The sequence below is a fragment of the Anser cygnoides genome, chromosome 6 (genome assembly GCF_040182565.1).
Source record: "Anser cygnoides isolate HZ-2024a breed goose chromosome 6, Taihu_goose_T2T_genome, whole genome shotgun sequence".
NCBI lineage: Eukaryota > Metazoa > Chordata > Aves > Anseriformes > Anatidae > Anser > Anser cygnoides.
In genome coordinates this window covers 200,558-215,502 of record NC_089878.1, presented here as the reverse complement: position 1 = coordinate 215,502, position 14,945 = coordinate 200,558, and the positions used below count along the sequence as shown (strand labels likewise).

At 40.6% G+C, this 14,945-nt stretch overlaps 1 protein-coding gene across 3 annotated transcripts; it reads left to right on the top strand.

Moving 5' to 3' along the window:
• The first annotated feature begins 477 nt into the window (after positions 1 to 477).
• LOC136791078 (ubiquitin carboxyl-terminal hydrolase 42-like) lies at positions 478 to 13,582 on the top strand. 3 transcript variants are annotated; one of them, XR_010832322.1, is made up of 18 exons: positions 478 to 1,437; positions 2,265 to 2,526; positions 3,234 to 3,434; positions 4,521 to 4,631; positions 4,792 to 4,894; positions 5,058 to 5,125; positions 5,282 to 5,352; positions 5,887 to 5,969; positions 7,199 to 7,310; positions 7,671 to 7,811; positions 8,005 to 8,105; positions 8,566 to 8,707; positions 9,387 to 9,668; positions 10,461 to 10,555; positions 10,884 to 11,038; positions 12,484 to 12,766; positions 13,090 to 13,339; positions 13,500 to 13,582. XR_010832322.1 is itself a non-coding variant. In XM_066999370.1 (17 exons), the coding sequence occupies exons 1-16, from the start codon at positions 697 to 699 to the stop codon at positions 11,938 to 11,940; spliced, it is 3,498 nt and encodes a 1,165-aa protein (XP_066855471.1). In that variant the 5' UTR covers positions 489 to 696; the 3' UTR covers positions 11,941 to 11,984; positions 12,484 to 12,556. The 3 variants fall into 3 exon arrangements, 2 of the variants coding, with proteins under 2 accessions (XP_066855471.1, XP_066855470.1); XM_066999370.1 differs by lacking the exons at positions 13,090 to 13,339; positions 13,500 to 13,582 and adding an exon at positions 11,111 to 11,984 and having other exon boundaries at positions 489 to 1,437; positions 12,484 to 12,556; XM_066999369.1 differs by lacking the exons at positions 13,090 to 13,339; positions 13,500 to 13,582 and having other exon boundaries at positions 489 to 1,437; positions 10,884 to 11,984; positions 12,484 to 12,556.
• The last annotated feature ends 1,363 nt before the right edge of the window (positions 13,583 to 14,945 follow it).

Below are 14,945 nucleotides of genomic sequence, written 5' to 3'. Positions count from 1 at the left end.
CTCCGCTTTGTAGTGCTGCATTTAATGGAGATTCAAAGAATTTCATTTGCTCCTCCGTTTATGGACAACGAGCTGAAGGAACAGGTACAGCACATTAGCCTGGAATGCCTTCCCTCCCAACCAAAGTAAACTGGAGCTGTAACTAACACAAGCAGAAACAAGGCTTCCACGTTTTCAGCTGAATAAAGTTCCAACAAAATCATCCTCTGGGATTTGAAGCTTACTTCAAATTACATGCCAACAGCTCTTTTCCCTGAAAGGTCTTGCCCAGTTCTTACGTCATAGTAAAGTGTATACCTATAAAATTTACAGTTAACGTCTTCTCTTAGTTTGTCCAATTTTTGCATTATCGCTCAGCTGTGTGCTCATTTATAAGCTGATGCATGTATACAAGCTGCTGCTCAAGTCCTACGTCTTGTTTGCAATTCTTCGTTTCCTTGTTGCCAGCATATTGTAAAGCGGATCCCTGCTGCTACTCGCTCTAGAAGAAAAGGAATCATCGGTTTGGTTACCAAATACCCGCTTCTGGAAACCAGAAGTGTTTTGGTCTCTCTTCCCTTCGAATGACTCCACACCTCTCATCAGATAATGGATTGCTGACCTAGAATCAGAGAACATCCCAAGGTGGAAAGGGCTCACAATAATGAGCGAGTCCAACTCCTGGCTCCACACAGGACCACCCCAAAAGCAGAGCCTATGTCTGAGAGCATTGTTCAAACACTTCTGGACCCCCGTCAGGCTCGGTGCCACGACCACTGCCCTGGGCAGCTGTCCCAGTGCCCGAGCGCCCTCTCAGGGCAGCACCTGAGGCGCACGGGGCTCGGCGGGGCGGCCCGGGAGGGGAGGAGGACGGCGGGGCGAAGCGGCCGCTCCCTCAGAGCCGTCTCCCCGCCGCCTCGCCCGCACGTCGGGGCTTTTTCGTGTCGGGGCTTTTTCGTGTCGCGCCCTCGGGCTCTCGCCGCGGGCGACATGCCGCTCCCCAGCGCGGACAGCTTGCGCGCGGGGCCTGCCCGCGGCGGCGGCGGGAGGGAAACCCCAACCGCAAAGCCCTCCCGGCAGGGAGAGCTCGGGGTGAGGGCCGGTCCGGCACCGACAGTAAAGACACGCCGGAGGAAACGCTCTGCTTTTAGCCGTGAGCACCGCGGCCAGGTTGAAAAGGCGTCACGCTGGAGCTCCGAGTTGGGCGGCGTTCCGAGGCCGTTGTGGCAGTTGTGGAGACGGCCTCGGCTGAGGTGGCGGCTGCTGTCGCTGCTGTCCCCTCTGTCCCCGCTGTTGCCGCTGTTCCCGGCGCCTGGAGACCCCCGGCAGCCCCCTGTGACAGGACCTGTGGCCCCGGGGAGCAGGTCCTGTGGCCCCCTGTGCCCGCCGCCTCGTCGGCCATCCCGGCAGCAATCCTGCCAGCACAGAATAGCTCACCGGCTTTACGTGCGTTTCAGGGTAAAGTGACGATTAACTTCTATTTCCTGGCTTGGGTGCTGCTTTATTCTTTAACGGAGCTTCAGGTTTAAAGGTTAAACTCAGTTCTGTCAAGGTTAAACTCAGTTTCGTGAATGGCATCTTGGACAAAATCTTAAGCTGTGATTGACTCTCTGCTTAACAGAGGCCAAACGTGTACCTACTGAGAAGCAGGTCATAGGTGATAAGCCCTCACAAATTAACTTGCTATCACAAAGTGATGCCCAGAAAAAGTGTATTCAAAAGCTAGGCTCATTATAGAATCACAACCAAGCCATCATGACTGGTGCAGTAGACAGTGAGGTAGGGGGTGAGCCCTGGAAAGACAGAAGTAAAGTAGCAGCGAAATGCAGGTACCTTTGTGCACACGAAGCAGAAAAGCGCAGGCAGTAAAGTAATAGTGCTCCATTACTAGCGTGAGCAACAATTATATATAAATCGCAACCATTATCTATTAGATAATAGGTAATAATTAATAGATAATTGCAAAGCTCCAAAAATGCAATAAATAACTGATTCCCCTCAGAGAATGTCATTTGCATTTTTATATTAAAAAGACTCCAGAGTTGTAATGGATTAAAATCCTACGAAAGTGAAAGAAATGGCATCAGCCACTAGTTCTGCAGAAGCTAAAAGTAATACTGATAGAGTTTTGATGGAAATTTTTCCTTTGTGTGTTTAGTTTGGGGATTCCTTTTAAATCATTCATACCAGCAAGTTAGTTCTTCAAGGCCGTTTCTTTGAGATTAAGTGACAGGACTTCTACTACTCTTTTCTTCTTGGAATGCTTCTTGGTATTCTTACGTCAGCCAGAACATTTGTCTCTGTCGCAGATGAGAACAATGACCATAGTTAACAAGCCCAAATCTTCAAAGTCTAAAAAGCCATCTTCAAGGCGGTCTGGCAAATCCAAGAAACCGAGTACTAAAAAACCGATGTCACGCACCGCAAACTGGGGCCGGATACCGCCTGCAGAAGATTCAAGCCAAGTCTCTGTGGCCCAAGGATGTGGAGGTGCTATTTATTGTAGATCCTCTGAAAAATCTAAGCCTTTTGCCCAAAGAGATCTAAGTAAGTGTGCGCTTTATCCTGCCTCCGTTTTCTTCAAAACAAAAGTAGAAAGTGGTAGTTCTTGCTTGTTGCACTGATAGAGAACAGGACTACTGTGAATAAAGACTTCCAAAGCGATTCTCCTAAGGCAACTGAAGTGACTGACGTTACAGAAATTAATTTTGATATATTTACAGTCGACAGAGAAATGTGGGGAGCATTTTGTAATGCACTGATTCATCCATATCTTTTCTGTTTTGCAAAGAAAAGTGTTTGATTGTTGCTATTCACAGGTTCCATTATTCACAGGTTTTTGAATGTTAAGATTGCTCAGGAAAAGATCTGATATTTGTAGGGGTACCGTCATTCCTAGTTATTTGTTTTTACATTGTCCTTGCATTTATTACCATATAATTTCAAGTCTAAGTTTGTGGTTGAAGTTATAATAAGGAAAAAAGCATATAATAAGGAAGAAATTAAAATGGTTGACTAAACTTTTTTTTCCCAAAACGTTGTGTTGACCAGCCAATTTGAAGATGGCGGTATTAAAGGTGTCTGCAATAAGTTTTTCTGTTTTGGATTGTAGCTAGTTCCTCTAGGTGCTCCCGCAGAATAGTATTTTTACTATGCCTATATATACTTTATATATTCACTATACCTATATATACTTAATACCTTTCTTAGAAACAAACAAACAAAATCTCTTTTTAAATATAACTTTCTTGCAGTTGTTAATGATGGAATTGCTCCGCCACAAAGGATTCTTTTTCCACCTGAGAAGATACGTATGGATTGGCAAGAAACACAAAGTGTTGGAGTTGGCCTGTACAATCTTGGCAACACGTGTTTTCTTAATGCTACTCTACAGTGTTTGACCTACACCCCCCCACTTGCCAATTACATGCTTTCTCTTGAGCACAGCCAGTCATGTGAGTACTTTCTAACAGTATTTTAAATCTGTTGGATAGCTGTGAAGGTGAAAGAACAGCAGTGATTCTGTGAGACAAACTTACTTGCCTGATTTTACCTGTAGACGCTGGCTTTGAGCATTGTATTAGCAGTGGGCTCGGAATAGCATATGGAGTGCGTTTAATGCACCATGTGTTTTTTTTGTTTGTTTGTTTGTTTGTTTTTTTAAAAGGATCTTTTCTTGCTTCATGGGAATAATGAAGTGCATTGGACAGTAATGCATTTAATGAACATTTGGCATTTGGGCTATTTGGGCTTCCTGCTGCTAGAAAGGCAATAAAATTTAGGATGTTGGCATCATAGGTCTTTAGTCTGCACAGCCGAGGTTCCATAATGCACTACAATAAATGGTCTGTTCGTTGTTGAACCAATTAAAAAAAAAAAAAACCAAAAAAAACCTAGAAAGCAATATGAGCTGTTATGAACACGACTAGATTTTTTTGTGGGACTGTATTAAAATCTAGACTGATTTTGTCCTAAATAAAATGTTGTACTATAAAGTAAATGTTGTACTAAACCTGTATGCTTTTTAGGCTGGTATCTTTGTATCGATACCTAGAAATTTAACTGTTTTCTTCCTGTATATAGAAATCGTTTCAGTTAAGAATCCTGTTGAAAAAAGGAGGGCAGAAGTACTATTACATACATTACTGTAATTTTTCCTTTTTCCCAAAGGACTCGTAGCTCTGTATCATGAAGCTCACCTGACAGCACTGTGCTGAAAATAACCCACGTTCTCTTAATGCTGTATCATCAAGGTCAAATATTCTTTCCTCATACATTTTGCAACCTGTGGAGTTCACATTCCTGTCAGCCTTTACAAACGTGACTTTGCAGTAGTCTTTTAGATTTCTCATCACAAAATGCACTTGAATACAGGCTTAATGGATATTTTTATTCTATAAAGTTGTGTGAAATGAAATGTTAGGAGACTGTTGGGACAAGGAGAGTGGATATTGTATCTATAGTTTAAATGTTACTTATATGTTTGTTTGTAGTTATGTCTGTTTCGCTAGACTGGGATGCTTTCTTCTTTCACTCTTCAGGTCGTGAACAAGATTTTTGCATGATGTGCACGATGGAGACTCACATTAACCAGGCCCTGCGTTGCACTGTTGATGCCATCGAGCCTACGCGTGTTATCAATAATCTCAGTCGTAAGTGGCTTCAGATGTGTTTCTTTTTCAGCATCTTGTAATCTTCAAATAATTATTTGATGTGTATAAATGGTTTTAACACTGTAAAGAAGAGAGATTTTAGAAACAGGAGAATTACTTCATTTTTAAATGAGGTGAATACTATCATCTTCTTATTTAGGAATAGGACAACATTTCCGTTTTGGCAGTCAAGAAGACGCACACGAGTTCTTGCGCTATACTGTTGATGCTATGCAGGAAGCGTGCTTGAATGGAAGCACCAAGTAAGCATAAACAAATTCACTTTTATACGTTCTCTAGCACCTTTTAGGCCTTTATTTACTATCAAAACTGAAAGTCTAGGTCATCCTTGGTTTTCATAAAACTCTTTGAAGAGTTAACTGTGTGCCTTAAATCTTCTGAGGTCTGATTATAATTTATTTCCAGATTGGACAGATCTTCTCAAGCTACCACCATCATTCATCAAATATTTGGAGGATTTCTAAGATCAAGAGGTACTTTTAAAAATATTCCTGTCCTTAGAACTGATCTGTGTCTTTTGTCGGTAGTAAAGCAGTCTGTAGTTTGTCTGAAGTAGTATCTATCGACAACTTGAATGTGGACAGTTAGTCTCCTTCACGTGTTGTTAAGCATTTATATTTTGCTTCCAGTGAAGTGCTTGAATTGCAAAGCAGTTTCGGATACGTATGAGGCATTTCTTGATATCACTTTGGATGTAAAGGTAGGAGGTTTTGTAAATATAATTCATGATGTTTAAGTACATGTATAACTTTCTAAATTAAACTTGTTTAACTTAAAAAACCAAACCACGTACAATGTTAAAATATAAGAGCTTGGTGGTGGTTAGAAAGTGGATTGGACTTTGTCCTTCTGTGGAACCCCTGTAAATAGTCTCCACGTCTGCATTGGGTTTAAGGGGAAAGAATTTTATTGCTGCGCAAAGTATAATACTGTCACACTTCTTTGTTGTTCTACCTCAATATACGTCTAATTGTTAGACTGCTGGATTTGTTGCCAGTATTGATGAGAAAGCACACTATAGATGCTGTCTGCGTTACTGGAAAATGATTTGTTTCAAAGTAGAATGACTTCCAGGTGAGGTAAACGCTGAGCATGCTCTTTCTGCCTCCTTCTTGACAGTGCTCATAGTAGATCGCTTAAGTATGTGTTAGTCAGGTTCTCTTATAAACTCCTAGTGCGTCTCTGGAATTTTGAATTTACAGTGACTTTACGCTCTTCTCTCTCGCTCCTCTAGGCGGTTTCATCTGTTACCAGAGCTCTAGAACTATTTGTGAAACCTGAAGAGCTGGATGGAGAGAATTGCTATAAATGTAGCGAGTAAGATTATTACTAATTATGTCTTAATACTAGATATTAGTTTTATATATTACATGACTTAGAGCGTAAGTTATCCTTTAACTTCATTTAGAAATAAGGAGACGCAGCATTGTTGTTGTTGTTGTTGCTTCATTTTCTAGTAGTGGTGAGCTGAAGCAAGGAGCTATGGAGAATGATTTGGAGTGGAAGGCAGCAGCAGGTTCCTGCAGGTCCTAGCGTTCACTGTGAAACAAAGTTAGATTGAGTGTCAGGGAATGTGAGCTGGCTCTGTGGTAATGAATGTTAGCAGCCTGTGCTGGCTCACTAAACAGCGTCTTGCACAGCTCTTGAACTGTGAAACCTGTCGATGTGGACTAATGTCCGAAATGAGCTCCCTTAAGCCTAACCCGTGCACAGGGAAAGCCTGTTGAGTTCAGGCGCTCTCTGTGCTGATCAATATGTAAGATGTTTCTACGTATGTGAGAGACAATTGAATATTTGCATAAGATGGTTTGGCAAAACAAGCTGTTAGTCAAACATCCCCTCAGAAAAGCACAGAGTGCCCGGCTCAGTTCTGTAGAATTCATGCCTGACCCCTCTAAATGAAAAATGCAGTATCCACTTCTTGTTGTTGGATACTAAGGAAATTAGGGTGTCGAATCAAGAGCGTCCAATAGGTTATTAAAGCAATTTAATCCCAGGTTCGTCTTGGCCTGCGGATCCTAGAAAGCAACATGCAGCGTATTCAGGATTCTCATAAGTGATGTCTGAGGAAGAGAAAGAACTGTAATAGCACCTCACATCTGAATTGCATGGTCCTTCCTTAATGTGCTCTTTGAGGTGTGATCGGTTCAGTCACACTTAAAGCCAGAATTTTCCGTCTTTTTGTGAGTTTAAAAGGAAAGGCCTTGCACATGTACAGTACTTTTTCCATTGCTGATAACTGTTATTAGTCTTATATATAACTCATTTTTACTATTTTTTGTTTATATTTTATAACTCCCTGGTAATACGCTTTCGTGAGAGATTCCTGTTCCCGCTATGCTCTGAGTTGTTGGTAAAACTTACCTTCTTCTCTGTATTAACAAACGTGACATGCAGTGCATGGGTTTATGAAAAGAAAAAACCAAACATATGATGCAAGTAAATATCATTCAAATAGCATAAGCATGCATGAGACATTAAAACGAGTTTGTTTTGGGGGCAAAAAAGATGATGCTTTCAAACACTTGTCTCTGCTTGTTTTTAAGGTGTAAAAAGATGGTTCCTGCATCCAAGAGATTTACCATACACCGTTCTTCCAACGTTCTCACAATATCACTGAAAAGATTTGCAGATTTCACAGGTGGAAAGATCAACAAGGTATATTTCCCGCTGTAATGCAACTTTGTCATCATGTAATGGGACATCCCCCAAAGCTGAAAGTTGTTAATATTTTCAGACAATAATTGTAGACTAACGACTACGGCTTATTCTTTCTCTTAATATCAGTAAAGTTCCTGCTTGACAAGAAGCATATACTTTCCTCTGAGAAGGCTAATTCATCAGAAAACAGTTGTCTGCAACTTCTAGTATTAAACGTTGCTTATGGGAAGACTTATTTTTAGTGAATCAAGAGATATATTCATATAATTCCAGTCTCTGTTTTTTGGAAGTGTTTTTCTCTGGCTAGTCCGCGAAGTACTCTGATATAATTTTTCTATCTTCTTGGTCTCTCTTTAGGAAGTAAAATATCCTGAGTATTTGGACCTCCGAGCCTACATGTCTCAATCAAGTGGAGAACCACTCATCTATGCCTTATATGCGGTGCTGGTGCATCATGGTATCAACTGTCGCTCAGGACACTATGTATGCTACATAAAGGTAGAAGTCAACATCATTTCTAACAGGGTAAAGGTTGTGCTGGCAAACCAGTTCAAGTGTTACTAGTAGTACTGTTTCTAGGGAAAAAGATTTCATTATATGTTTATTTGACACGTGTGTATTTTATTGCTATCTGTGATTTCATTTGGAAAACATGCAATTCATCTAAAGATATCGTTGTCTTTATTTGCAGGCTGGTAATGGACTTTGGTATCAGATGAATGATGCAAAAGTAGTCCGTACTGACATTAAAAGAGTTCTTGGTCAGCAAGCTTACTTACTTTTTTATATCAGGTAATAACAAGTATTCAAATGTGTTCAGAAGAGATTTACTCTCCTGTTATTGATACTTTTCTTTTTGCAAGTGTTTTTCTTTCTCTTCCAGGAAAAGATGATTATTTCTCTAATTCAGTTCTGTCTAACCTGAAATTCTCTGTCATTTATTATCTTTTGTTGCTTGGCCTTAAACTGCAGCACTTGTGTAAATTGCTGTATATGTGTTATCTGTAGCTGGCTAATTTAGAGAAGGAGAGAAATGAAGGCCATCTGTGGTGTAAGAATGAATTATTGCTCTGAAAGTGATAGTCATAGTAGGAAGACTGTTACCTACTTTTCAGTTTGTAGTCTTGGCTAAGTCTTCTGTAGAGAAGGCTTCCATATCGTATGAACTGTTCCTATAAAATTATAGGATGGGATTTAATCCAAGAGTAGGCCGAAAGAAAAACTAAACTGAGATCACTGCTCTTTTCTGAAGGCGCTATGATTTGACGCTCGGAGAACGTGCTTTTTACTTAGCAGCACCGTCTTATCCCTGTTCATTCCCCCCTGGTCAGCGGGGGGCTAACAGTAAGCAGGCTGGATTTCTGGGACCACGACTTCCTCCTCATATGATTAAGGTAATTTAGGGAAGCGGGAGGGCAGATAATGGCACCAAACGGACAGTGGGTTTGGGGTTTGGTGTGGGGTTTTTTGTTTGGTTTTTGGCATCTTTGTTTTGTTTTCCTTCCCACGCTGCAGCTGTCTTCACAGCCCTCATGCTACAGCCAGAGTCATTCAAACAGTGGTTACTGCTGAATTGCGCAGCCATGCGACTCCATTGTTTATACCTCCTAGACAGCTTTGTAAAGCACAGAGAGCTACGCTCTTTGACAATTTAAGTAGAGTGTACTAATCCTCGAATCATTTAAAAGAGGACTTGTTTTTCCTATCGACGTCACTTTAGCTAAGACAGGGAAACCAAATTGTCTTATTCCTGAGCACCAGAACAATTATTCCAGGCTTTTTGGGGTATGTTTAAAGGGGAAACTAAATATATTTGGGAATAGCTTTAGGCAATGTTAAGTTGTTTGGATGGTTTTCAAAAATGATGTTAATTTGATATCAATATGCAGTAAACCAAAAGCAGGAATTAAATACACTTATGGGACTTGCATTTATCTTTTAAGGGCAGTGTTTTTTGCTTTTTAGGTGTTAAGACCATTTGTAGAAATACTTAGTAGGAGAATGACATGTTTAAAAATGTTAAATGGAGTGTTTCCATTAACCCGTCTTGCAATTTCTTCTTTTTAAATACAGAATTCAAGTCGTTTAAATGGAAATGGATCCATAAAAGAGGATGCAAATACCACTGGTGTCACCCTAAAAAGGCCATCTTCAGCACCACCAATGGCCTGTGTTCAAGAACAGCCGATTACCAGGCCTTCAATTACTGATACGTCAAAAAACCAGAAGATCACCATCAGTATTCACAATAAATTGCCTGCTCGTCAGACTGTGTCACAGCCTGACTGTCTTAGCAGTGCTGTGGAGGATGAAGATCTCTACAAGGCTGTTCCTTCATCCACAATCACAAATTCGGTAAAGCAAATGAAGCAAATACAAATACAAAAAAAAAAAAAAAAGAGTTTCTGCTGAAATTTTTGTGGAGCCAAAGGTGAATGGAAATCCTAAACTCAGCTCTGATAACACAGTCCCTTACGGTGCAGAATCTTCAGGAAAATCTGAGGAGGAGTCAAAGGGCTTATTTAAAAGGAATTGCAATGCAATGTGGAATTTTGGTTGGAAAGGTAGTCCGTACATTGCAGAATTCCCATTCTTCCTGTCAGAATGCTGATGAAGGAAGATCCCAGCATGAGCTGCCAAACACTGATTCACTGAATGGTGCTATTAGTTTAGTTCATGAATCTAAAGAAAACGGACTGAAACTTGATGATTCCACTTGCCAAGTTGAACCTGTTAAACCTTGTGAGATGTTCTTTTCTAAAACAAACGGATTGCTTGAAACATAGTAGTTTGCTCCATCGAGAATTTCTCACCCACGATGTATTCGGGAGTGTTTATCATGTTCCTAATTCAGGCGAAATGCTGAGAAAACACAGCACAAATTTGATCGTAACCCTTTGTGATACTATGCCATTAGAATTTGCAGAGCTGAGCTGACATTAGAACTTGTCAGCTTAAGCTGAGCTGAGATAAAAATTCTTAAGTTTCATAAAGTAGATTTTGGGAGGTGAGTTGGCGTTATCTTTGAAGTGTAGATAATGCATACAACACAAAGCGATCTTGCTTAGCATTTAATGTAGAAATTCTGAGAAGACTAGTCCTCAGCACAAATGGTATTTTTTCTGTCTGCTGACTTGTGCGTTTTAGTTGCAGATGCCTGGAGCTATGCCTCCAGTCCCTCGAGAAGTCATCATGGAATCCCTCACGGCCAGCCAGCTGAACAGCTTGTCAGAGGAAATAAGGTAAAATGAGCACAGTCTGATTAAGACAAGATTTTATGGAAGTTCATTGCGGTTTTATCTGTCTACTAATACTATTTAATGGAAGGATTTAAATCAGTAGAATTCCGTACTGTATGGCCAGTGTTGCGAACAGAACTAATGATCGACACTGTGCATAGCACTCTGATGCAGGCTGGTGCCTCGCGGAGAACTTGTGTTTCTTCATAGAATGTTTTTCCGTTTTTCTCCATTATCTGGAGAAACATTGGCTGTTCCCCCGTCGCCCCCACCCCTTTTTTCTCAGAGCAGCAGGTGGAGGGAGACGGAAACGTGTTTTTATTTTGTGCAGTGTCCCGGGACCTCCGAAATCTACTGAGAATGATGAATACCTTGAACAGTACCAATGTGATGACCGTGGAGACAAGGAGAAACCAAGAAGATCAAAAGAACATGAACTGATTTCAGAAGAAAATGTTTTCTACATCAAAGAGTCTTCTGAGACTGGTGAGAAATTGCGGCAAACTTCCCCTCTAAAGTCTGACAGTGAATGTAGTTCTAAAAACCTTTCCTCCTTAGCTGTTACAGATAGATGCCAAGATACAAAGGACGAGACTAAAAAATCTGACAAAGAGCGTTACCAGAGAAAGAGGGAACATTCTCCTACTGAAGAGAAGGAGAGTCAAAAAGATGGTCATTCCAGCAAGAGAAGGTGCTCTCGGAGTGTGGAAGTTGTTAAGCAAAAGCGTCACAAGCAGGAGTATTGGGAGGGAAGCAGGTACAGATCTTCCCATAGTGAAAGGAACAGCCCTGATAATGGCAGAAGACCAGTAAAATATTCAAAGTACAGATCTCGAAGCAGAGGAAGATCAGAACAAGATAGCGCTAGATATTACCATTCCAAAGGGGAAAGAAGTTGGAGCAGAGAAAGATACTATCAAGATGAACCACGGAAATGGGAAAAATGTAGCTATTACAAGGATTACTATTCACCTCATGCAGCAGGAGACAGTAGAGAGAGAAAGTTCTCTCACGGTGATAAAGACTTTGACAAATTGACTCAGACTTACTCCAGCAGGTCACATAAGCGTTATCATTACAAAAGCAGATGGCCTCACGGTTCCCTCTTGAGAGAGGAAGATGTACATCACTTTAGCACACCCAGAGCAGACTCACATCGTTGCTCAGTAGCTCAGCAACATTCTGGAAAACATTCGCGTGAGAGACATGCACTTCCACCTGTGTCAGCTCATTTGGAGAACTGTCGCCAGAAAAAGGCAAAAGAAGGAAACAGAAAAAGACAATATACTCGTGCAGAAGGTAGTGAAAGTGAAATAGAAAGGCAACGCAGAAAGGTAGAAAAGGAGCTTTTAGGTGGTGAAAACATGAAAAAATATAAGAAGTTCTAGAAGAAAAAGAAGTCTGAAGATAAACAGGGAGAGAAGGATTCCAAGTAAGCAGGGATTCCAGCCTAATCAGCATTTTTTTTCCTAATTCTTTTCTGGGTGCTTCTCATGTTTTGTTTTTTTTTTTCATAGTTTCTGAGTTATTTAGATAGCATAATCTGGCTGGGGATCATGACTGGGGATCATTAGGTTGATCAGTGAAGACAGGAAAGGTATTGCTGAATTGTGTCAGAGCACTAGCTTTGGACCACGTAGTTCGAATCACATCTGCACACCATTCTGGATTAGGTTAAAATATTTTTTTTTTTTTACTTGCACATATTCCAGAGCTAACCATTGTTAATGATCTGTGTACCAACCAGGACCTATGGTCCTTCAATCTGAGGGCTTAAGTTTGCTGCATCTAAAGGAAGTTACATGTGCACAAAGTACCACAAAATAGCTGACATGCGGCAAATCATCGCCTGTGGTAAAATAAATAAAGTTTCCTGTATGCAACAAGTGCCACATCTTTTTTTCTCTTTTTAACTTGCATGTTTCTTTCAGACTTTATGATTTGTATTTCTCTGCGCTCCACTTTGACAATGCCAATCGCAAGCGTAACAAAAAGAAGAAAAAGGAGAAACATCAGGAAAGTGAAAGGCTTCTTGGAACACTTAGATCCTCGTTTCCAGAAGAAAACCCGGGAGAAGAAGGAAGAATCCCATCCTCCAGATGGCTCTTTATGAGAGCAATGCAGAAGTGAGGGCAGTAAACAACCTCACAAGGAAGGGAAGCCTTCCAGTGCAGGTGAAAGGAAGAAACATCGCATCCAGCGAGTATATTAAAGGTAAGCGGCTGCAGCATGTTTATGGGATTCCTTTTAGATTAATCTAGAGATTATCTAAAACAGTCTTTAAATGCTTGATGACTGAACAGTCTGCTGGATATTAAAATATGTTTTGAAAAATATGTTTCAAATGTTGTTTTTTCAGCTGTGTGGGGAGAACAAATACAGTGGCTATGAATATTTTGGCTATTATTCAGAACAGCATGTGGAGGGATATGTAAACTATGTAATATGTAAAAATATGTACTATGTAAAAATCCTGCTTTTTTTCTCCTTTTTGTTTTTTTTTTTTTGTCTTTTTCTTTTTTTCCCTGCTATTATAGGTTTAAGAATATAGAGGAATGCGCTGATGGAAGCCATGTAAAGAGTCTCCAAATTTGCATTGGGTTTAAGCGGAAAGAATTTTATGTCTGCACAAATTATGATACTGTCAAAACTTCTTTGTTGTTCTACCTCAATATACATCTAATTGTTAGACTGCTGGATTTGTTGCCAGTATTGATGACAAAGCACACTATAGATGCTGTCTGCGTTACTGGAAAATGATTTGTTTCAAAGTAAAATGACTTCCAGGTGAGGTAAACGCTGAGCATGCTCTTTCTGCCTCCTTCTTGACAGTGCTCATAGTAGATCGCTTAAGTATGTATTAGTCAGGTTCTCTTATAAACTCCTAGTGCGTCTCTGGAATTTTGAATTTACAGTGACTTTACGCTCTTCTCTCTCGCTCCTCTAGGCGGTTTCATCTGTTACCAGAGCTCTAGAACTATTTGTGAAACCTGAAGAGCTGGATGGAGAGAATTGCTACAAATGTAGCGAGTGAGATTATTAACTAATTATGTCTTAATGCTAGATATTAGTTTTATGTATTGCATGACTTAGAGCATAAGTTATCTTTTAACTTCATTTAGAAATAAGGAGACGCAGCTTCGTTGTTGTTGTTGTTGCTTCATTTTGTTTAAACAACTGGTGCACGGAAATAATCCCAAACTTGAAAACGTTACATCTGTTTTGGAAATCTAAGAAGAGTGGCTATTAGCTGATACTGGACTTTTCTCGTAGCATTGTCTGCACCATGGCTTGTCAAGCTTCCTAGGCGTGTAGCTGCATGCTGAAATATTCATATTGGCAGAAGTGAAAAGACATGCCCAGTAAGTAGTGGTGAGCTGAAGCAAGGAGCTGTGGAGAATGATTTGGAGTGGAAGGCAGCAGCAGGTTGCTGCAGGTCCTAGCGTTCACTGTGAAACAAAGTTAGATTGAGTGTCAGGGAATGTGAGCTGGCTCTGTGGTAATGAATGTTAGCAGCCTGTGCTGGCTCACTAAACAGCGTCTTGCACAGCTCTTGAACTGTGAAACCTGTCGATGTGGACTAATGTCCGAAATGAGCTCCCTTAAGCCTAACCCGTGCACAGGGAAAGCCTGTTGAGTTCAGGCGCTCTCTGTGCTGATCAATATGTAAGATGTTTCTACGTATGTGAGAAACAATTGAACATTTGCATAAGATGGTTTGGCAAAACAAGCTGTTAGTCAAACATCCCCTCAGAAAAGCACAGAGTGCCCGGCTCAGTTCTGTAGGATTCATGCCTGACCCCTCTAAATGAAAAATGCAGTATCCACTTCTTGTTGTTGGATACTAAGGAAATTAAGGTGTCGAATCAAGAGCGTCCAATAGGTTATTAAAGCAATTTAATCCCAGGTTCGTCTTAGCCTGCGGATCCTAGAAAGCAACATGCAGCGTATTCAGGATTCTCATAAGTGATGTCTGAGGAAGAGAAAGAACTGTAATAGCACCTCACATCTGAATTGCATGGTCCTTCCTTAACGTGCTCTTTGAGGTGTGATCGGTTCAGTCACACTTAAAGCCAGAATTTTCCGTCTTTTTGTGAGCTTAAAAGGAAAGGCCTTGCACATGTACGGTACTTTTTCCATTGCTGATAACTGTTATTAGTCTTATATATAACTCATTTTTACTATTTTTTGTTTATATTTTATAACTCCCTGGTAATATGCTTTCGTGAGAGATTCCTGTTCCCGCTGTGCTCTGAGTTGTTGGTAAAACTTACCTTCTTCTCTGTATTAACAAACGTGACATGCAGTGCATGGGTTTATGAAAAGAAAAAACCAAACACATGATGCAAGTAAATATCATTCAAATAGCATAAGCATGCGTGAGACATTAAAA